At 40.5% G+C, this 24,561-nt stretch overlaps 1 protein-coding gene across 1 annotated transcript in view; it reads left to right on the top strand.

Annotated features, from left to right (window-relative positions):
- Positions 1–24,561, top strand: part of CORIN (corin, serine peptidase) — a 304,969-nt gene that overhangs the window by 237,318 nt on the left and 43,090 nt on the right. The window contains 3 exon segments of the mRNA XM_052642198.1: positions 10,866–10,979; positions 12,310–12,420; positions 13,484–13,613. Coding sequence (XP_052498158.1) covers positions 10,866–10,979; positions 12,310–12,420; positions 13,484–13,613 — 355 coding nt within the window.

Below are 24,561 nucleotides of genomic sequence, written 5' to 3'. Positions count from 1 at the left end.
CATATTGCGGTGCTCCTATGTTGGGTGCATATATATTTATAATTGTTATATCTTCTTCTTGGATTGATCCTTTGATCATTATGTAGTGGCCTTCTTTGTCTCTTTTCACAGCCTTTGTTTTAAAGTCTATTTTATCGGATATGAGTATTGCCACTCCTGCTTTCTTTTGGTCTCTATTTGCGTGGTATATCTTTTTCCAGCCCTTCACTTTCAGTCTGTATGTGTCCCTTGTTTTGAAGTGGGTCTCTTGTAAGCAGCATATAGAGGGGTCTTGTTTTTGTATCCATTCGGCCAGTCTTTGCCTTTTGGTTGGGGCGTTCAACCCATTTACGTTTAAGGTAATTATTGATAAGTATGATCCCGTTATCATTTACTTTATTGTTTTGGGTTCGGGTTTATACACCCTTTTCGTGTTTCCTGTCTAGAGAATATCCTTTAGAATTTGTTGGAGAGCTGGTTTGGTGGTGCTGAATTCTCTCAGCTTTTGCTTCTCTGTAAAGCTTTTGATTTCTCCTTCGTATTTGAATGAGATCCTTGCTGGGTACAGTAATCTGGGATGTAGGTTATTGTCTTTCATCACTTTAAGTATGTCTTGCCATTCCCTCCTGGCCTGAAGAGTTTCTATTGAAAGATCAGCTGTTATCCTTATGGGAATCCCCTTGTGTGTTATTTGTTGTTTTTCCCTTGCTGCTTTTAATATTTGTTCTTTGTGTTTGATCTTTGTTAATTTGATTAATATGTGTCTTGGGGTGTTTCGCCTTGGGTTTATCCTATTTGGAACTCTCTGTGTTTCTTGGACTTGGGTGATTATTTCCTTCCCCATTTTAGGGAAGTTTTCAACTATTATCTCCTCAAGGATTTTCTCATGGTCTTTCTTTCTGTCTTCTTCTTCTGGGACTCCTATAATTCGAATGTTGGAGCGTTTCATATTGTCCTGGAGGTCTCTGAGATTGTCCTCGTTTCTTTTAATTCGTTTTTCTTGTTTCCTCTCTGATTCATTTATTTCTACCATTCTATCTTCTATTTCACTAATCCTATCTTCTGCCTCCGTTATTCTACTATTTGTTGCCTCCAGAGTGTTTCTGATCTCATTTATTGCGTTATTCATTATATTTTGACTCTTTTTTATTTCATCTAGGTCCTTGTTAAACCTTTCTTGCATCTTCTCAATCCTTGTCTCTAGACTATTTATCTGTGATTCTATTTTGATTTCAAGATTTTGGATCATTTTCACTATCAATATTCGGAATTCCTTCTCAGGTAGATTCCCTACTTCTTCCTCTTTTGTTTGGTTTGGTGGGCAACTCTCCTGTTCCTTTACCTGCTGAGTATTCCTCTGTCTCTTCATCTTGGTTATATTGCTGGGTTTGGAGTGGCCTTTTTGTATTCTGGTAGTTTGTGGAGTTTTCTTTATTATGGAGCTTCCTCACTGTGGATGGGGTTCTATCAGTGGCTTGTCAAGGTTTCCTGGTTAGGGAGGCTTGTGTTGGAGTTCTGGTGGGTGGAGCTGGGTTTCTTCTCTCTGGAGTGCAGTGGAGTGACCAGTAATGGGTTATGAGACATCAAGGGTTTTGGAATAATTTTGAGCTGCCTGTATATTGAAGCTCAGGGGAGTGTTCCTGTGTTGCTGGAGAATTTGAGTGGTATGTCTTGTTTTGGAACTTGTTGGCCCTTGGGTGGAGCTTGGTTTCAGTGTAGGTATGAAGGCATTTGATGAGCTCCTATTGCTTAATGTTCCCTGAATTCAAGAGTTCTCTAATGTTTTCAGGCTTTGGACATAAGCCTCCTGCTTCTGGCTTTCAGTTTTATTTTTACAGTAGCCTCTAGACTTCTCCAACTATACAGCACCGATGATAAAACATCTAGGTTAAAGATGAAAAGTTTCTCCACATTGAGGGACACTCAGAGAGGTTCACTGAGTTACAAGGAGAAGAGAAGATGGAGGGGGTAGTTAGAGGTAACTGGAATTAGATGTGGTGAGATCAAAAGAGGAGAGAGCAAGCTAGCCAGTAGTCACTTCCTTATGTGTGTTCTATAGTCTGGACCGCTCAGAGGTATTTACGGAGTTATACGGGGAAGAGGAGAGGGAGGAAGTAGACAGAGGTGACCAGGGGGATAAGAGAGAGGAATGAGAAGGAGAGAGACAAATCCTGCCTGTAACCAGTTCCTTAGGTGTTCTCCACTGGCTGGAACACACAGAGATTCACAGAGTTGGATAGAGAAGAGATGGGGGAGAAAAGAGGTAGAGGCCACCTGGTGGAGAAAAAGGAGAGTCCAAAGGAGGAGAGAGTGGTCAAGCCAGTAATCTCGCTCTCAGGTAAATTTGGGTAGTGAAGTTTGGGTTTTTAGATGTACAAAATTGACAACAGAAACCTAAGAGCAAAGATTAAAAATCTAGAGTAGAGGTTGGATTTTAAAAAATACAATATTAAAGAAAAGAAGCAGAAGGAAAAAGGAAGAAAGAAAAAAACACACAAGAATTATTTAAAAAACAAACAAACAAAAAAACAAAACAAACCAAAAAAAAACAAAAAACTACCAACAACCATCCAAAGGCTATATATGGTGTTTGCCTTAAAAAAAAAAAAAAAAAAAAAGTCTTTTTTTTAAAAAATATTAATAGTAGGTTATAGAAATAAAAATTAGAGGATAAATAGAAGACTTAACAATTAAAAAAATAGTTAGAAAAAAAAAGAAGAAAAAAAAAGGAAAAAAAAAAAAAGGAATGATTTTAAAATTATTAAAAATATATCTGGCCGTTCTCTGATGTTTTGGGCCGTGTGGGATCACTTCCAAGGTGGTTCCCTCTGTTTAACTTCTTCTGTTTGCTGGTTTTTTAGGCTCACTAGTTCAGTCGCGCTGTGGGGAGGGGGGATGCTGCAAACAAATAGCACTGTCGTGTGCACAGTGTCTCAGCCCCGCCTGACTTGTCCCTTCTTGCGGCGTACAAACCGCTCCGGCTCTACGATGCTCCGCCGGGAACCGTCTGGGGCCGGCCCTAGGCTGCGTGCACTTCCCCGGTCCAAGCCGCTCAGGCCGCCCTCAGAGGCACAGATTCGGCTGGGACTGCGTTTTGTGCCCTTCCCAGGTCCGAGTAGCTCAGGAGTTTGGCGAGCGCGATCGCCGCGGCGTGTCACCTTTTCTGCCGCTGCTGCTCAGCTTTCTGGGTGGACCGCTGGCGTCCCCCGTGAGGCAGATTGTGAGTGTCCAGCACCCCCAGAAGTCTTAGCAAAGAGGCCTGCTTGCAGTTAGGTAAGTAAAGTCTCTCCGGGTCTGCAATTGCCCCTTTCCAGTCCTTATGGCTCTGGCTGCCTGTCCCCGGCGGGGGATGGTCTGCAGCCGGCTTTTTCCGTTCCGTCCTTTGTTCTGTGCTCGGTCCTGGCGGTGTCTTATGTTCGAGCTTTTCGGGCGGTAGCTATCCCACAGTCTGGTTTGCTAGCGCAAGTTAGATCGTTCTGGTTGCGCGTGGGGCGTTCCTGCCGGATTCTTACAAAGCACTGCAGCCCGCGCCTCCCGCGCGTCCCTGCCCTGCCCCCACTTCCCAATGGCGGATGCAGGCGTCTGTGCCGCTTTTCCGCTGGGGGAGTTACTGTTGGGCTTGTAATCTCTTGGTCTTAATTATTTCTTTATTTTTCCTTCCTGTTATGTTGCCCTCTGTGTTTCCAAGATTCGCCACTGACTCGGCAGGGAGAGTGTTTCCTGGTGTTTGGAAACCTCTCTTCTTAAAATTCCCTTCCCGGGACGGGCTTCCCTTCCCGGGACGGAGCTCCCTCCCCACCTCCTTTGTCTCCTTTTTCGTCTTTTATATTTTTTCCTACCTGTTTTTGAAGACAATGGTCTGCTTTTCTGGTTGCCTGATGACCTCTGCCAGCCTACCGAAGTTGTTTTGTGGAGTTTGCTCGGAGTTGAAATGTTCTTTTGAGGAATTTGTGAGGGAGAAAGTGGTCTTCCCGTCCTATTCCTCCGCCATCTTTTTCAACACCAAAGAGGCTTATTTTCATTTTAACCTTTCTTAAGCATTGACATCTAAGCTATGGAGAAAAATCTGGGTGGAGAAATGAATAAGAGGGGCATAAAGGAATGGCAACCTAAAGAAAGTAACAGCAAAATTATAATTCTGAGCTTTGCCTTTACATTATAGATTTGAGCTTGGGCTTGTGAGACTGAGGTTAGCTTTTTTAGGTCTGTGTCCACAAGGAGGTGAGCTGCCTGCAGGAGTAAGGTGGTTCCTGGGCTGTGATGTATGCAGCAGGTCCTCTCAATGGGGAGGTTAAATGAGAATAGAGTTTGAACAATTTTTCCGCATCTACTGGAGAAATAAAATCCTTCGTTACATGAATACAGCTTCACAATTACTAATCAATCACTACTCTACATAAAAGGCATTCAGCATACACAGAAAGATGGACAACAATACAAATGCGAGTGTCCTTGAGGGACCTTCTGTTTGTCTTCAAATGATTAAAAACCATTTCATTATCTATCTTTGATCTCCTCTTGGGTGATAAAATGTAATAAAACATTTAATTCTAACCTGAACTTCTTGGAGTCAAAACCCCCTTAAAAAAACAGAATATAATCTCTTTGTGACCCCATGAACCATAGCCCGCCAGGCTCCTCTGTTCATAGAATTCTCAGGGGATCTTCCCAACCTAGGGATCAAACCTGGGTCTCCCCCACTGCAGGTTGATTCTTAACTGTCTGAGCCTGAGGGAAGCCCCAACACCCCCATAGCTGTGTTTTAAAGCCTTTGGCTCTGATATTGGTGGGGTTTACAGCTTGACTTTAAATGTTTTCCAAAAGACTTTTTTCTGTTGTAAGAAATACATAAATACTTTTAAGGAGTTAAGAAGGACTTAACTGTTATGTTTTTTTAACACTGCAGAGAGCCAGTCTCCATGCCTCTGCGTCTCTTTGTTCCTTTGCTGGTAGAAGAGACTAACTTCCTGCTCTGTGACTGGAAGACAGAGTGAGGGTCATTGTGTTCATCTCATGTTCAGTTCAGTTCAGTTCAGTCGCTCAGTCTTGTCCGACTCTTCACAACCCCATGAATTGCAGCACGCCAGGCCTACCTATCCATCACCAATTCCCAGAGTTCACTCAAACTCATGTCCATCGAGTCAGTGATGCCATCCAACCATCTCATCCTCTGTTGTCCCCTTCTTCTCCTGCCCCAAATCCCTCCCAGCATCAGAGTCTTTTCCAATGAGTCAACTCTTCACATGAGGTGGCCAAAGTACTGGAGTTTCAGCTTTAGCATCATTCCTTCCAAAGAAATCCCAGGGCTGATCTCCTTCAGAATGGACTGGTTGGATCTCCTTGCAGTCCAAGGGACTCTCAAGAGTCTTCTCCAACACCACAGTTCAAAAGCATCAATTCTTCGGTGCTCAGCTTTCTTCACAGTCCAACTCTCACATCCATACATGACCACAGGAAAAACCATAGTCTTGACTAGATGGACCTTAGTCAGCAAAGTAATGTCTGCTTTTGAATATACTATCTAGGTTGCTCATAACTTTTCTTCCAAGGAGTAAGCGTCTTTTAATTTCATGGCTGCAGTCACCATCTGCAGTGATTTTGGAGCCCCCAAAAATAAAGTCTGGCACTGTTTCCACTGTTTCCCCATTTATTTCCCATGAAGTGATGGGACCAAATGCCATGATCTTCGTTTTCTGAATGTTGAGCTTTAAGCCAACTTTTTCACTCTCCACTTTCACTTTCATCAAGAAGCTTTTTAGTTCCTCTTCACTTTCTGCCATAAGGGTGGTGTCATCTGCGTATCTGAGCTTATTGATATTTCTCCCGGCAATCTTGATTCTGGCTTGTGCTTCTTCCAGCCCAGCATTTCTCATCTCATAATACGTGCCCACAAATGTACTTTCAGGATGAGACTTAGGACTGATCTCTGACTAACTTAATTATTTCATGTTAAGGAGCAGATATTCTCCTTCCCTTTAGGTAGTTTTCTGCTTGGTCAACTCTTTGATGTCATTTGGTATCTGGGACAGGCAGCCTGAAATGGTGTGTCTTGCTCTATGTACACCTAGTGTGTATTGTCACTCAATCATGTCTGACTCTTTTGTGACGTCATGGCCTGTAGCCCACTAGACTCCTTTGTCCATGGAATTTTTCAGGCAAGAATACTGGAGTGGGTTGCCATTTCCTTCTCCCGGGATCTTCCTGACCTGACCCAGGGATGGAACCCAGGTCTCCTGCATTGCAGGGGATTCTTCATTGCTGAGCCACTAGGGAAGGCCATATAGACCTAGAGTGCCAAGTTCCTTCAGTTGTGTCCATTGTGACTCTATGCACTGTGGCTGCCAGGCTCCTCTGTTCATGGGATTCTCCTGACAAGAATACTGGAATGGGTTGCCATTTCCTTCTCTAGGGGATCTTCCCAACCCAGGGATTGAACCCATGTCTCTTATGTCTCCTGCTTTGGCAGGCAGGCTCTTTACCACTAGTGCCGTCTAAGAAGCCCATGTAGACCTAGACTCGGATTTAAATCCTGATTTAGCACTTGGAGGCTGTGTGACTTTTGACCAGTCATGTAACTTCTCTGGGCCTCAGCCTTCTCACCTGTAACATTTAGAGAAACCTTCCTTTATCCCTCACAGCTTGGAATGCATATAACAAGCCTTATTCAGTCCTCAGAAGGCAGTAACCAAGAGCCAAGCTGTCATAGTGCTAGGAAATCAGGAGGCATGTCCCCCCATCCCCAGGTCACCTCAGGGATCTCCCTTGAGGGAAGGAGCCTTGTCTAGCTTGGTCTCTGACAGACCAGGTCTTATATGTGGCAGAAGAGAGCAGGCTGGGTGAAGTCCCTGATTTACACCGTGAACATGGACATCAGGGTGGCACCTTGTCCTGGAGGAAGTGCTTGTTTTGATGGTGCATGTCTCCATCTCCAGGATGACACACTGAGCATGGCCCCGACCCTACGATATAAAGCCTGTCAGTTTCTTCAGGCTGCCTCTTCCCAGGGTATTGGGCCAGCACATGTGAAGAGGATGGCAAGAAGATGCCACCCCTAAAAGGGGGAGGTGACTTAGGAATTGGGAAGTCTACTGGGGCTTTCTGGGCAGAGACGAGAGCTCTATGACTTGTGCTGGCGTTGGTTGCCTCTGCCGCTTAGGCCTGGAGTCTGGGGGAGGAGCGGGAGGCAGGTCCTTTTGACCTGGCTGTTACCACAGGTACTATGGCTTTTCTTTGAGATTTGGGCCTCGTAGTCAGGGGTCCCAGGCTCTGGAGGGGCTGTCATACCTGCCAGGCCTGAACCTCACTGTTCAGCTGCCGTGATCCGCTCTGAGGTCACATCCATAGCCACTGGGACAGCTGCTGGCTGACGATGGCTAGATCCAGCCCAGTCCAGCTTCTACCAGCACCAGGATGCAGAAGGGCCTTTCTCCCTTGCTCTCATGAGCAGCTCCTCCGTGGCAATACTTTTGTTCTTTTTTTGTGGCAATACTTTTTATCTGATATACTGATCAAGTTAGCAGCCCTGATGAACAGACCTAATTACCTTATACTTGCATAACTGAGAGCTTCATAAAGAACAAGAAGCATCTGTTTTAAGGTGGTTTGCTCTCTTCATCTATAATGACAACTTTTTAAAATTTTATTTATTTTTAATTGAAGGATAATTGCTTTACAGCATTATGTTGATTTCTGCCAAACATCAACATGAATCGACCATAGGTTTACATATGTCCCCTCCCTCTTGAACATTTCTCCTACCTTCCTTCCCATCCCACCCGTCTAGGTTGTTATGAGCCCCTGTTTGAGTTCCTTGAGTCATAAAGTAGATCCCGTGGGCTATCTACTTTCCATATGGTAATATATGTTTCTGTGTTGCTCTCTCCGTACATCTCACCCTCTCCTTCCTTACTCTGTCCTACTGTGTCCATAAGTCTGTTCCCTATGTCTGTGAATGACAACTTTTTTGATGGAGAGACAAGGTTCCCCAGTTCAAGTGGGATCTGTCCAAGACAGGGAAGCCAGCTTCACAGAATTTTTGTGAATATGAGAGTGAATAAGTTAAAAACTCAGCAGAATGCTTAGCACACTTAGGTGATGAACCATTCCGGTTTGCCTGGTACTGCGAGTGGTTTCTTGGAAGGGGGGTAGATTGATGCTCAAGCCTGCAAAGTCTCAGGAAAACTGGGATGAACTGTCACTTTAGCAACACACAGTGGCCGCTGTGAGTGGCCATGGCCTCTGTGCAGGGGTGGCTGTTATCCTGACGTCAAAAATTATTTGATTGTATAAATTACAGCTGCATTAGACATCCCATCCTATCCATATCTGTTTTTCATTTTTAATGGAGTCATACCCTCTTCCTTTTAAAGCATACATTTAAAGCATAATTACACCAAAAATGCCACTTTAAAGAGAGAACAGTTTCTTCACAACATCACAATATTGTCTTCCATGGGACTCATGTCCTGACCTTTTTTCATCCTAATTCATTTATGCTCATCGTATCTCCACAGAAGAGGGCATTAGGCTGCACAAACTTTTATTAGAAAAGAGAATTTACAGAAGGGAAATTACTGACCAGAGAGTACTTATTTCTCCCTTATAGCAACCCTTTGTAGCAGGTGTTATTACTCCTGTTTTAGAGATATGGAAACAGAGGTTCAGAGAAATTAAGAAACTTATCCAGGGTCATACAGCTAATGAGATTGAAGCTGGGGTTTAAATCCAGATGTCTGCCTCTAAGCTCTGTTTCCCTTGCTCTTACCTCTGGCACATGCTATGTATTCTCAATGTACAGACAGCTACAACTAAGGACTTAGACCTTCTTCCCAACTGGATATTTCTCCATAAGGCTGGATTTGGAGCAATTTATTTATTTTCTCTAACTCTCAATTTCGTCACTTAGGAAATGATGATTGTAATTCTGACATTGTGGTGTTATTTTAAGAACTAAAACTAGTATCTAGAATGTGGATTTAGGGTAGATAATAAGTGTTACTTCCTATTATTACCCTCTGTGAGGATGCAGATCTTATGTCCCAGTAGATTGACTTGTGTGGTCTTTTCTCAGCTCATTCCATGTGTTCAAGTTCTTTGTACTTTTGTGAATAGTCAGAAAGACTCATGCTGTTTTCTCTCATCATCTGCTAGCAAGTGGTGTTGTTTGTGATGAGAGTCTCATTGTTAGAACATTCCAGATGATGTCTGTATTCTCGGTTAGCTGAAAACTCCAAATAATATCCCCATGAGTTCCTAGAATAGATGTCCCTGGGCCTAAGACAATTCCAGATAGTTAGTGAAGGACTCTCACTATTTATTTCCTACACAGTTCTGTGATCAGATACTCTCCGAATGTCCTATATGTTTGAATGATGAAGCACTTTATTTTAAAAATATCTTATTGTATTTTTTATTAACCCTCCCCCCCCCCTTTTTTTTTGGCCATACCGTGTGGCATGTGGGATCTTAGTTCCCTGAGCAGAGATAAAACCCATGCTCCCATCAGAATCCTAACCGCTGGACCACCAGGGAAGCCCTGAATGGTGCAACCACGCATGGTTGGCTGCTCAGCTGTGTCTGACTCTGCCTCCTGCCAGGCTCCTCCGTCCATGGGATTTCCCAGGCAAGAATACTAGTGTGGGTTGTCATTTCTTCCTGCAGGGGATCTTCCTGACCTAGGGATCAAACCCATATCTCCTGCATTGCAGGTGGATTCTTTTCCTGCTAAGCATCTGAAACACTTTAAACCTAACTTTTCCCATAGTAAAAATCTCTCTTCTGTGAATTTATTTTGATAATTTTTCAATGAAAATTCTTTTTTTAAAGCAGATTATTTTCCTATGAGGGCCTCCAAGAAACTTGAGTCAATCATCTATGCCATTTCTCTGAGTGATTTGTACCAGGTCTGATGAGAAGTTGTGTCTTTAAAGACACTCCTTATTTCATCACTGCTTGGTGTTTCATTCACTATAAACTAAACTACCTTTTTCTAGGAACAAGAAACTTTTTGTTTCTTACATGAAATAAAGTTCCATTTAAAATTCATATGTGTTGAGAGTCTACTGAGGGCTAGCTGCCATTCTAGGCAGGGGAGTCAAGATGCTCAAAGATGAATATATGTGGTCTCTTCCTCCACACACTCACAACATGGTGAGAGTCATGGGTCCAACCTGAGTGGCAAGAACAATTAGACATTTGGCATGTTTTAGTGAACATATAAATTCACTGTCTATGAATCAAATGACATTTATTAAGTTCATTGCAACAGCTTGTTATTTTATAGACAGATTACCATGCAAGCTTATAGTCTTTATATTTATTTCTCATATAATAGATAGTTTCTAATCTTAGATTTCTGGCTACACTACTGAAGGTAATGGCTTTCATACCTGGCTCACCAACTAGTTTTGTAGATATTTGGCATAGGAGTTGCCTCTTTTGCTAAACACACAGATGGCGTTACCATTTGTTGATTGAAATTACATTTAAAGATAATATACATTTAGATCACTAGGTTTGGGCATATTTGCTTAAAGTGTAACTCATCATTTTAGATATCTTATGTGTTGGCAAATTGGCTCAGAAAGCAAAAGGAACAGCAAAAGATGAATGTTACTGTACAGTTGCTTTTTCATTTTTTTCCTGTTTCCCATATGTCACTTTTGATCTTCTCCTGGAAGAGATGTACTATTTATAATGCAATATGGAGATTACCAAGCATTTATACTTTCAAAATTACATTTTCCATGGTATACAGAAGTCAAAACTTGCTAAGAAGAAAGAAATCCTCCCTTTATATTGTCATTCTTTTTTTACTTTGTTTGATCAAAGCCATAGTTATTTTCACCTTCACATCTATTGCAAATAACCTTTCTTTCTGTCTCCAGGATGTAAGGAGAGAGATCTTTGGGAATGTCCATCCAGTAAACAGTGTTTGAAGCACACAGTCATCTGTGATGGGTTTCCAGACTGCCCTGATAACATGGATGAAAAAAACTGCTGTAAGTACTTATTGGGCATTTGTCAATGTGACATTTTATTTTAAACATTAATTACCCCTCATTTTGGATAGGTGAGAAATTTGGAAATACATGTCAAAAGCTTTTTGTATTTTCAGACTTTTTGACTAAAACTTCACTTGGAAAAATATATGCCAAATACAATCAAATGTGTAAAATATAGGCATGATGATATTGGTCTAGAAGCATCCTTAGGGAGAACCGATAAGAAAAGATGGTGTCTCTTCCAGGCCACTTCTCTTCCAGGCTAGGACACAAAGCCTTGGATGGCAGGGTTTGGTCAGGAACTACCTTGTAAAGTACAACCTACAAAACCACAAGCCGAGACGCTGATTTTAGGTGCCATGTTTGCTCCTGGGCTAATAACTGTACTCAGGAAAATACAATTGTAGTGAGAAAAATGTCATGTCTTATTTAAACGACTTAGGATTCTTTCCCTGGACAGTGGCTGGTGTGGAGGCCTGAATAAAAATCATATTCCCTTAAGAAAGGAGAAAGAAAAGTAATAGATATTAGATAGGCAATTAAGGCAGAGAAGGCAATGGCACCCCACTCCAGTACTCTTGCCTGGAAAATCTCATGGACAGAGGAGCCTGGTAGGCTACAGTCCATCGGGTCGCTGAGTCGGACATGACAGCGACTTCACTTTCACTTTTCACTTTCATGCATTGGAGAAGGAAATGGCAACCCACTCCAGTGTTCTTGCCTGGAGAATCCCAGGGACGGAGGAGCCTGGTGGGCTTCCGTCTATGGGGTCGCACAGAGTTGGACACGACTGATGTGACTTAGCAGCAGCAGCAGCAGCAGCACCAGGCAATTAAGGAGTTTGGCTATAGTTTTTAAAAACCCAAGAGAAGATTAGTGTGTGACTCTGAGAGTCACTTAATACTAGAGATTAAAAAAAATAAAACTAACCATAAATGTGGACAGAGCTGGGTTTCATCCTAGAGTGACTTCAGTCTGCTCATGTCCAGTGCTCAGCTCAAGCCACTTCAGATTTTAGTTCTGTGCTCTCATCTTTGGGATTTCTGCTGCTCTGGGTGCCACTTTTTCAATGCTGTGGTTAGTAGTAGAGAATTTAGTCACTTGGAGATGGTAGTGCTGTTTAAATGCTTGCTGTTTGTGTGGATGGACATCTCAAAAATGAGATCGTACCAGCTTTGCTCTTCGGTATCGACTCTTACTGGAAGGCCTCGGCCACCACATCTTTTCCTCCTTTGATGCACCTGTTGGCAAACCGTGAGGTGCCTGTTAGTGCAAATGCCATCCATTCCTAAAATGTTTGTCTCCTCCCTTCTTGTTCCCCTGCCAGCATTTTGCCAAGCTGATGAGCTAGAATGTGCAAACCACGAGTGTGTGCCGCGTGACCGGTGGTGTGACGGTGAAGCCGACTGTATAGACAGTTCCGATGAATGGGACTGTGGTGAGCTGCTGGTTTCTGCCGTCTGCTCTAACACCTGGTAGCCATTTAAGTTAAATGAATCCTAACTGGCTTTATGGATCTTACTAACCAAGTTCATCTATTCTACTTTACTACTGTAAAAGCAGTCAGCGGTGATTTGTACATGCTATTTCCAACTCACAGAACACTTCCCCCGAGGTGACTTCTCTATTGTCTGTCTTACATATGAAAATATTTGGGTTCAAATTTTTATGATCATATAACTTTCCATATGAATATAATTTTAAACTCTATCATCCCCCAACTTTAACATTTATCAATAGTTGGTCAATCTTATATCACTGACACTACCTGGAATAAGATATTAACGTGGCCTTTCTGTCTGCCCTATATTCTTGCTCTATCTACTACCTTCCATGCACAGGACTCAAAGGCATCTCCCACTGGTGTCCCAATATTGCAGTTTATAATCTTGAGTTTGGTTCATTCTGTCATCCTACACTTATCCCTCCTTCCATTCCCTTGGTCCTTATTTTGGCATCGTCTGGCCAAATCATAATTATTAAATGTATTATCATTAATTGTGCAGTGTTTCCATAAATGATCTGTGGGGTATGAAGTACAGAGGATTCTCTTTTATGATAGAAGAATTAGCCCATATGCCACATTAATCCAAAATTAACATCACTCACACATTTACATTCTCAAATACCTTCTTGAAAGGAAACAATTTGAATGAAGTTACAACTAGCTCCTTCTAATTATTCAAATCATTGGATAAACTCATGGGAATGGGACTGCCTCTGGCCATCTTCTAACTCATAATGAAAAGTTGAGAATTGCCTGTCCATTTCCCTAAGAGTCTTTAGTTCTTGGAGGGCAGAGAACACATCTAACTCATTTTCTAGTCCTCTGCCACATGGTGATCACTATGGTTTGCAGAGCGGAAGAATTCACCAAATAGTTTTTAGCTAAAATAAATAAAAATACATGTCTGCAAGTAAAATAAAGGCATGTTATCATGTGGTTTCATGAGAAGAGATGTTTTAAATTAGAGTTCCCCTCCTTTTTTTTCCCCACTCAGTGACCCTCTCTGCAAACGTGAACTCCTCCTCATTCCTGATGGCTCACAGATCTGCTGTGGAACACCACGTGTGTGCGGATGGCTGGCAGGAGACACTGAGTCAGCTGGCCTGCAAGCAGATGGGTTTAGGGTAAGGTCAGTAGTTTGTAGCCCTGATGAATTTCTCAGAGGGCTTCATGGAACTTGGCAATAATGTCTTCCTTATGAATTCAGGATGAGTTAGTGCTCTCACACCCAAAAAGCACAGGAAATGAATCAGGTGAGAGGACTGTTTTTAATTACAGGCACCTGCTCTGAAGAGTGTGGGTTGAAAACCTACTTTAATAAAGCCTCTGAAAGTAAATGAAATGATTGTATTTTAAGGACTTCTGAAATGAAATGCTTTTGTTATTTATAAAAGCATTAAGATGGTTTCTTCCAAGGAATCTGATGGGGAAATCTTGCAATTTTCCCCCAAAAGGTTATTGAAAATGCCTTTTTAAGCAATACGCATTTTTCAATAAGTTGAGAAATAGAACATGAAGTTGCTGGTATTTCAATTTAGCCTATGTATTGCAGAAAATGTAAATCAGGAAAGAGTTCACCATTTTTGCTTCTTAGAATGAAAAGACAATCACCAGCTTTGATACACACACACTGAAATTAATACTTTGAAAGTGGGATTCTTGGTGTGTAAGCCTTTCTTTTCTAGTTCTGTTGGGATTGGAAAACAATAATTGAAAGGTCTTAGAATATATGTGGAAGTGTGTGTGTGTTTATACAGTTAAACATATAAACACACATAGTTTTTTTTTCTTTTACTGATGATGTATGTGAGGTTTGGGGGAAATATAGAAATGATGGAAATAAAAAGTTATAAAATTCTAGAGTAAAAGACTGAGTTAATCTCATTTCCCAGTATTCCACTGAGCAAACTTGAAATATTTTATAATAATGAGCCATCCAATTATGGGGTAGCAACCTGCCGCACATTCTTGCTACCCCAGTTTGAAGAGTTATGTAAATACTAGCATCTTCAGCCTATTTTTCCCTATGTGAAGTCCTACATCTTTGGAAAATTGAGTAACTGTTGTAATAAGAGAGCTTTAAACTTTGCCAGAGTGGAAAAATTATATTTGTCAAGATCCATTAAACTGTACTTCATTTTCAAAACTTCCTCATTGTATCTAAATGAAAGGAGTTGTGATTGTGACCAGAGATAAATTAAATGCCTTTTGGAAGAGCTTTACTTTCCTCTCGCCAGACACAAGGTAATTTCTTAATATGGAAACCTGATTACATAATGACACAACTCCACTGAGATTTCAAAGGGAAAGTTGGAACTACAAAGATTTTATAACCAGAAAATTCTCTTGACAAGCCACTCTGTTCTGTTGTAAACAGAAGGAATCATTTTTAAAATATTCTGCTTTATATTTCTCCTAATTTTGAGGATATTGAATTTAAATTTCTTATTGTGGAAAAAATACATGTCATAAAACTCACCATTTCAGCCATTTTAAAGTGTACAATTCAGTGGCATTCAGTGTATTCATAATGTTGTGGAAACATCATCATCTGACTTCTTTCACTAAGCATAATGTTTTCATGCATCCATGTATCAGTGCTTTATTTCTGTTTATGGCTGAATAATATTCCATTGTGTGGATACACCATATTTTAAAAATTGCTTTATCTAGTTTTATTGTTGGTTGTACTGCATCTTCATTGCTGCACGGACTTTCTCTAGCTGTGGCAAGTGGGGGCTGCTCTTTAGTCGCTATGCCCAGGCTTCTCATTGCAGTGGTTTCTCTTGTTGCAGAGTATGGGCTCTAGGGAGCTTGGACTTCAGTGGTTGCAGCATGCAGGCTCAGTGTATGCAGCTCTGAGGTCTAGAGCACAGGCTCAGTAGTTGTGATGCATGGGCTTATTTGCTCCACAGCATGTGGCATCATCCTGGACCAGGAATAGAACCAGTGTCTCTCGCATTGGCAGGCAGATTCTTTACCACTGAGCCACCAGTGAAGCCCCTTATTTTAAATCTGTTGATCCATTGATGAAGTATTAATTTTAGGGTTTCTGCTTTTGGCTATTGTGTGTATATAGGAGTTTAAAAAATCTCTTTACCCCATTGTTTCATTTCTTTAACACAGTGGGAAAATCTTTGCAATATCTTGGATATTTAAAATCTAGATAGACATTTGGATTTTTAAAAGATAACTGTATTTCATAGGAGGGCTAGGAACATTTGAGGGAGAGCAGTATAGTTGAAAAACCATAATTGTTATGTGCCTGAGTTAATGGGTAAGAAGTGATTCATCTTCCAAGGAAGTGAGTACAAAAGGTAATATTAGGTTTCTTTTTTAATATACTTTTGGATTGCTTTTGAATTTACGCTTCAGTTTACATGGGTGGCTCATGAATTGACAGATACCTAGAAAGTCAGGCTGGGGCAGGAATAAAGATCATTGGCAAGACAAGGCCAAATTCTTACCGTGGGACTAGGATACTTAGGAAGCTGCGGTTAGCACTATGCTTGGAGACCAGCTGCTGTGCTGCACACTCACAGTTCTGTCACTGGTATTTCAAATTAACACTTAAGTAATCCTGCATCTTTGAGTCATTCCCTCCAGATCCAAAGTCCCTACTGTTAAGGTCTCTTTGGCCGTGACTAGTCACTGACCTATACTGCAGCTGTCAGAGAGAGGAGAGAGGAAAGAGGAAAGAGCTGTCTTCCTTTAGCTTCTGGGGTGGAGTAGTCACTCTATGGACCTGCCTTGGTACTGCTGAACAGACTGTGCATCCAAAACTTGAAGTGTGAAAAATGATCCCAACTAGTTCTATTCCATATCTTCCTCCTATTGTTTTTTGAGTATCTGCTTATGGACCTTGCATTGCATTGTGTGGAGGATGCAAAGGTGAATAACATCGTCAAAGAGCTTATAACGTAATGGGGAAGACATATCAGTAAACAATCAGTTTTTAAAAGGAAAATCTTTTTGTCATCTGAGAAAACTTCACTTATAGCTTGGCATTTCTATTAAAATTGTATAAGAAAAATACTCAACTCTAATATTACCTTGATAATATAATATAGATTCATTAAATCGTTCACTCATTCAGTAAACATTTATAGAGAAAAGCACTGTAGTGTAGTATCCAAAACAAACATACCTTAAATCCAAATGGATCATTCATGGAGCTAGTTTGTTAAAAATGCAGATCTATACCAAGTGACATGTTTTGCAGGGATTCTATTGAAATGCTTTTATGATAGAAGCAGTTGATTAAAAACACCTGCACTTAGAGTTTTCTCAGACCCAAATTATGCTTTCCATGTCTAACAGCAGAAAAGCTAGACTCTCAACTAAGTGCTTGTCCAAATGAGAGGACTCAGAATTCTCTTCTGAAGCTGAAAGACATTTTATCTCCATCTGTAGGTACCTCTGGAGTTCACCCCAGCTGGAAGTACGATGGCTCTTTGATTGGATAAGGGTATAAATCAAGCCCCTAAATTCTCATGACAGTATATTGACTTTGCTACCTGCGTATCCAGTATCAAAAACATATGGACATTTATTTAATCAGCAATACAAATCAGAATTTAGACTGCCTCCTAATGCTTGCCAAATGTTCAGTTGAGACATCTGATATTTGGGGAAGTTGGTCAAAGAAAATGTGATTCTTTGTGTCTCTTGGCCTCATCAGCTTATCTTTATAAAAGTTAGATCATCTGGAAATAGGCTATACTATTTTGGCAAAAATTCCTTTATAGAATTAGTTGCAATTTGATTTTATGCCCTAATCCTTTAGAGTTGGTCAGTAGAGGAAACATCCTTCCAAAGAATGTTTCTGTGTCTTAGGCAAAACCACAAAGACAGCATCTATTGTATTACCTAATAGCCCCTGATGTAAGATTTACATCATAATTTTTCCTAACATGTATTCCCAGGACAAAGTTTCTAATTTCAGAATTCATTTGTCATGTGTGAACTATTTAATCCAGGATGGTTTCCTTATTGATTGACTTCCACGAACCTCAAAGACAGATCCAGTCGTCTGTAGTAATAAATCTAGCCCAGGATGCTGGTCCTGTACATGTAAACTATGGAAAGGAAGCACAAAGCCTTGTAGTTTTTTTTAAATTAGAATATAATTTAGATACCATGAAATTCACAGTTTAAGTGTACAATTCAGTTGTTTTTAGTATATTCACAAGGTTATTGTAACCATCATCACCAATTACAGAGTATTTTCATCAAAATAGAAACTCCATTTTCAATAGCAGTCATTTCCCAATTCTTCTCCTCAGCCCCTGAAAAATACTGATTTACTTTCTGTATCTATGGACTTGCCTATTGTATACATTTCACATATAGAATCATGCAATATATGCTTTTTTTGTCTAGCTTCTTCAACATAACACAATGCTCTTAAGATTTATTCACATTGTATGTTGTATCAGTTCGTCAATCCTGTTTATGGCTGAATAGTAGTCTATTGAGTAGATAGAACCACCTTTTGATTATCCATTCATCAATTGATGGCCATTTTGGTCGTTTCCACTTTTTGGCTCTTATGAATGATGTTACCATGAACATTTATGTATAAGTTTTTGTGTGAACATATATTTTCAATTCCCTTGGGCATATATCTTAAAACTAGAATTATTGGGTCAAGTGGTAACATTATGTGTAACTTTTGAATAACTACAAAACTGTTTTCCAAAGGGGCCACACCATCTTATACTCCACCAACCATGCAGAAGAGTTCAAATTTCTCCATCTCCTCACCAACACTTTTTCGTATTTTTGATTGTGAGTATTCAGTGTATTCAAAAATGATATTGTTCATTTTTTGATCTGGGTGGCCAAGAGAGGGAATGTGTAGAGAGAAGATAAGAAGACCAAGAGCTGAGCCCTCTCATTAAGAGGATCAGAGAAGAGAAGTAGCAAGCTAAAGGAGATGAAAAAGAATTACCAGTGGGGTGGGAGTATGTTGTACCCTGAAAACCGAGTGAGGAAAGTCTATAAAGGAAGAAGTGATGGTCAGTTCTATCAAATGCTGTTGAGAAGTAAAATAAGGACTGAAAATGACTATTAGTCAGCAACATGCATGTCATTGACATGAGCAGTTTCAATAGAGCAAGGGAGCAAAAGCCTGAGAGATAGTATGATAAGAAAAGAGAAACAAAAGACAGTAAGCATAGAACTTTTTTGAGCAATTTTGCCAAAAAGAGAAGCAAAGAAACATGGGTAGTGCCTGGTGAGGGAAACTGCAATAGGAGATCTTTGGTGCCTCCATTTCCCTGAAAGCTCTCACTGTTCCATGACTGAATTTCTATTAAAGGCCTACCTGCTATAGTAAAAACATCATGTCCAATTTCTATAGACTGAATGTTTATGTCCACTTTAAATTCATAGGTGAAATCCTAACCCCAATGTGATGGTGATAAAAGGTGGGGCTTTGGGAGGTGATCAGTACATGAGGGTGGAGGCTTCAGGAATGGAATTAGTGCCCTTATATAAGAGGTCACAGAGAGTTCCCTCCAGCCTTCCATCATGTGATGACACAACAAGATAGCCATCTATGATTGAGGAAATGGGCCTTCAGTTCAGTTCAGTTCAGTTCAGTTGCTCAGTCTTGTCTGACTCTTTGCAACCCCATGGACTACAGCATGCCAGGTTTCCCTGTCCTTCACTATCTTTCGGAATTTACTCAAACTCATGTCTATCGCATCAGTGATGCCATCCAACTGTCTCATCCTTTGTTGTCCCCTTCTCCTCCTGCCCTCAATCTTTTCCAGCATCAGAGTCTTTTCAAATGAATCAGTTCGTCACATCAGTTGGCCAAAGTATTGGAGTTTCAGCTTCGGCATCAGTCCTTCCAATGAATATTCAGGACTGATTTCCTTTAGTATTGACTGGCTTGATCTCCTTCCAGTCCAAGGGACTCTTGAGAGACAGAAATAAATTATTTTCTGTCAAAAGTCCTCTTTCTTTCCATTTTTTTAAAACCAAATAAGTTTAGATTATTTTCCTCAACTGGTAGGCCTGCTATAAGCTAGATCATCTCTTTTTCTTCAAATTCATATCCTTTTACATTCTCCTTCTCTTTCCAGACTGGCTGGTCTTTTATCTGTGCTTTATAGGCCCATTCCTTCCTGCTGCTGCCTCTGAGTCCACCGATGATTGTTTTTACATTTCCAATTCAAATTCTTCAGGGCCTTACTCAAGCCTCATGACTTCTATGAAGCCCTTCTCATATCCTTGACTTCTTTTGTCCCTAAATTTCCTGTGATTACTTAAAAATCAATACAATGTGATAGCTCTCTTAATTCTACAATGATATATATCATGCACATTTTTTGATTCTTCATTTATTTCCCAGAATAGGTTACACAGAATAATAATGACCAACCTTACTTGTATGCCAGGCTGTTCTGAGTACTTGATACGTATTATCTCAATTTATCTACATTATTATAAGACAAATAGTATTGTTATTTCTACTTTACATAATGAAGAAACTGATGATTAGAAAAGTCAAGGAACTTGCTAGGTTGCAGAAAAATACAGAGCTAGGATGTAAGTCCAACTAAGGGCAAGAGAACTCTTCGATATGACGAGTAGATCTGATGAAGCACCCAGTTCTTCAGTAGACATGCCATGATTGACGTGGTCACCCACCTTCTCAAACATAAACCTCATTTAGTAGTGCTTTGTATGGGAGTTATGTGGCAAGTCTTAATTACATGAAAGAGCATGTATAAGGATATGAATTTCAAGAAAGAGAGATGAACTAGCTTATAGCAGCCCTACGAGTTGAGGAAAATAGTCCAAACTTATTTGGCTTTTAAAAAAACGGAAAGGTCACCTAGTGATCTTATCATTGAAGGATTTTTAAGTAAATAGCAGTAAGGAGGTGGTAATGGTGGTAGAAATTCATCATGCAGGACCATGATCCAAACATTTCTCATGTTTTGAAAAGTCACATAGTAATAAGTACATGCTTGGTTTATTTTAAGTAGAAATCAGGTGAAGCAAATCCACAAAATGCTGTTTTCTTTTACATGTAGCTTTGTAACTTCTCTGGCAGATATGTGGTTTGGGCATGGGGAAAAAATTTCTTAACACATTCCCAAGAAGCTGCCAGTCATATGACTGTCTGGCTGAGAAGAAAATCATAAAGTCCAATGTGTAAGTGTAAAATTCTCTGAAATATGCTGTACTGGGGCGAACAGGAAGAATAATTTTCCTGAAAAATTGCTGCATCCTAAAGGAAGAGGAACTATTTTTTAAGTTCTTCCATGAGAAGAATCTTCCATGAGATGATGCTGTTAAAGTGCTGCACTCAATATGCCAGCAAATGTGGAAAACTCAGCAGTGCCCTCAGGAATGGAAAAGGTCAGTTTTCATTCCAATACCAAAGAAAGGCAATGCCAAGCAATGTTCAAGCAGCTGCACAATTGTGCTGATTTCACATGCTAGCAAGGTAATGCTCAAAATCTTTCAAGCTAGGCTTCAGTAGTATATGACCTAAGAAATTCCAGGGATACAAGCTGGATTTAGAAAAGGCAGAGGAACCAGAGATCAAATTGCCAACATCTGCTGGACCATAGAAAAAGCAAAGGAATTCCAGAAAAACATTTACCTCTGCTTCATTGACTACCCTAAAGCCTTTGACTGTGTGGATCACAACAAACTGTGGAAAATTCTTAAGGAGATGGGAATACCAGACCACCTTACTTGCCTCCTGAGAAACCTGTATTCTGGTCAAGAAGCAACAGTTAGAGCTGGACATGGAACAACGGACTGGTTCAAAATTAGGAAAGGAGTACATCAAGGCTATATATTGTTATCCTGCTTATTTAATATGCAGAATACATCTTGTGAAATGCCAGGCTGGTTGAGGCACAAACTGGAGTCAAGATTGCCAGGAGAAATATCAGTAACCTCAGATATGCAGATGACATCACCCTTCTAGCAGAAAGCGAAGAGGAACTAAAGAACCTCTTGATGAAGGTGAAAGAGCAGAGTGAAAAAGCTGGCTTAACACTCAACATTAAAAAAGGAAAATCATGGCATCCGGTCCCATCACTTCATGGCAAATAGATGGGGAAACGATGGAAATAGTGACAGACTTTATTTTCTTCGGCTCCAAAATTGCTATATATGGTGACTACAGCCACAAAATTAAAAGACACTTGTTCCTTGGAAGAAAAGCTATGACCCACCTAGACAACATATTAAAAAGCAGAGACATCACTTTGCAAACAAAGGTCCATATAGTCAAAGTTATCATTTTTCCATTAATCATGTACAATGTGAGAGATGGACCATGAAGAAAACTGGGTGGTGAAGAATTGATGCTTTCAAACTTTGAGACTGGAGAAATTCTTGAGAGTCCCTTGGACAGCAAGGAGATCAAACCAGTCAATCCTAAAAGAAATCAACCCTGAATATTCATTGGAAGGACTGGTGCTGAAGTTGAAGCTTCAATACTTTGGCTACCTGATGCAAAGAACTGACTCATTGAAAAAGACCCTGATGCTGGGAAAGATTGAGGGCAGGAGGAGAAGTGGGTGACAGAGGATGAGATGGTTGGATGGCATCATTGACTCAATGGACACGAATTTGAGCAAACTCAAAGATAGTGAAGGACAGAGAAGGCTGGCATGCTGCAGTCCATTGGGTCACAGAGAATCAGATACAACTGAGCGACTGAACAACAAATGAGACCACTAGGTATGAAGCTTTAATAAGCAAGAGCAAGGTGAGCCTACCAATTGTCTTAAGAGCATATCCGCATGATCACTATCAGCAAGCTATGCCAAGAATTCAGATTATTGGTTAGCAAACTGAATCTCAAACTGTCTCATTTGGGCTAATGAGTAATTTATGAAATGAAATGGAAACCTCTCAGTGATGTAGGGAAATTTGCCATTATTAACTATAAACTATGTAAGATCCTAGGTTAATCACATTTTTATTTACTCTCTTTCCATTTTGTGATAAAAAATGTTCATCATTAAAAATGGACTCACACAGAATTTGTAAAATCAAAGATGGTTTCCATGAGTTCTCCAGAATTAAGTACTGTCAAAACACACCTTTCCACCAAAAATTCAGGGCTACTTGTGAGCAAGAAGGTCTTGGAATGGGGAATGAGCAATCTCTTTAAAAGTCTTTGAAGGCATCAGATTCTCTGGTCCTCGTTACATATTGCTCTTGGGCATGAATATCAATGGGTCCTAGGTAGATAAGAACATGATTTGCATCTTGAGAATCCATAAGAAATTGACCAGAAAGACCTGTGTTATCTCTGTTAGAAGTCCTTATATGGCAGCCTGTGGCTTTTGGAACTGTACCAGAGACTCCCGGTGATGACTTGACTTCTCCGTGTTGTCTTTGAAACCTACTGCAGTCTGGCTTGCTTTTTACTCCCAAGACAGAGTTTATAGCAATGATATTATCTAAATGCCAAACCCACTGGTCTTTTCCTTTAATTTGTACAGTTTGGAATCAAAATCCAGTTTCTTACTCTGACTTACAAGGCATAATCTGGAAGCTGCCTCCCTCTCTGATCCTATCTCCTAGCACTTTGCATTTGTCTGATAAACTTTAGACGCATTGACCTTATTACTGATATTCCAGTGCTATAAACTTATTCCCATCCCAGATGCCTCGGCTTCACTGTTACTTTGTTCAGAAAGCTGATCTCTAGACCTTAACAGGATCACCTCCATCTCATCAATCATGTCTCAGCTTGAATATCAACTACTTACAAAGGTCTTGACAACCTTCATTGGAGCAGCTTTCACAGTCACCAAGGTACTCTCTTCTTCAAAGCATCTACTGGTATCAGAAACTATTTTTTCACATATTTGTAATTTGTTCCTCTCACTAAAGTAGGTAAAATAGCTCCTCGAGAGGTTCACTCTATCTGATATAATACCAATGTGCTGCCTCCATTTCCATTCTAGCATATTAGCCTAATTAATAATCCATTTTAATCCTTGTCCATCTGACTATGTCATTTGTTTAAGTTCTGTTAGGGTGATATTCCTTCAGCACTGAGTAAAGCAAGTTTACTGAATACTGGGTATTAACCCATTACATCATTCATGAACACAAGCCTAATTTCTACCCAATTGTGTACCCTTCCTACATCTTCCAAGAGCTAACAAACTAACATGTAGATCTTGACTCTGAGGCATAATAATCTTTTAAACTAAAACTTTCAAGCGAAGTCACTTGTAGCAGACTTTTGTTGGGCTGCTTCTCTGCATTCCTCCTTTCCTTGGGGACCTGCATCCCTTCATTTTTGGGGACTTGCTTCAGTTCCCATTTGATCCTTGGGATCCAAAAGGGAGCTGCTGTCTTTAGACATGATCCACTTTTCTTGGCTTCAGTGATTGGTAGAGGGTAGGTGATACATCATCCAAGCTGGACAAATCAAAGGACCTCATTCTTGGGCAACAGTGATTGGTTTTGTGATAAAGTCTTTCAATAAGATTTAAGTGGATTTTGGCAAAAAGACTTCTTTTTGGTCACAAAGATGAATGGATTTGAGTTTAGAGCTGCAGACAGCCTGTCCCCTGGGTTGTGGAAAAGTCACTTGGAGGTCACTAAAACCACCCCCCCCCCATCTTTTCTCCCTCCTTCTCACTGATGGAAGTGGAGATGAGAGATGGAGGGTCCTAAAGGTTCTTGGCCCTGGGCACCAGCTATCCTAAAGGTCATCCCCATCCCTTTAGGGGCTGACTACATTTCCACATTTTGATATTCAGCTATTCTGTCACTATTTTGGGTTCTAAAATGCTCTTTTTTGTTGTTGTTGTTGATATAATACTGTTAACTGAATTTTTTTAAAGCCCTGAAATTTGAGTTATTTTATATTGTAGCATACCCAGTATCATAGTCTGCCTTAAAATTTCAAATTGAATAGAGGTACACTTTCTATGGGCTTCCTAGGTGGCTCAGTGGTAAAGAGTACACCTGCCAGTGCAAGAGACACAGTTTTGATCCCTGAATCGGGGAGATCCCCTGCAAGAGGAAATGGCAACCCACTCCAGTATTCTTGCCAGGATGATCCCA

The sequence above is a fragment of the Budorcas taxicolor genome, chromosome 6 (assembly GCF_023091745.1).
Source record: "Budorcas taxicolor isolate Tak-1 chromosome 6, Takin1.1, whole genome shotgun sequence".
Classification (NCBI taxonomy): Eukaryota; Metazoa; Chordata; class Mammalia; order Artiodactyla; family Bovidae; genus Budorcas; species Budorcas taxicolor.
This window is presented reverse-complemented; position numbering and strand designations above follow the sequence as displayed.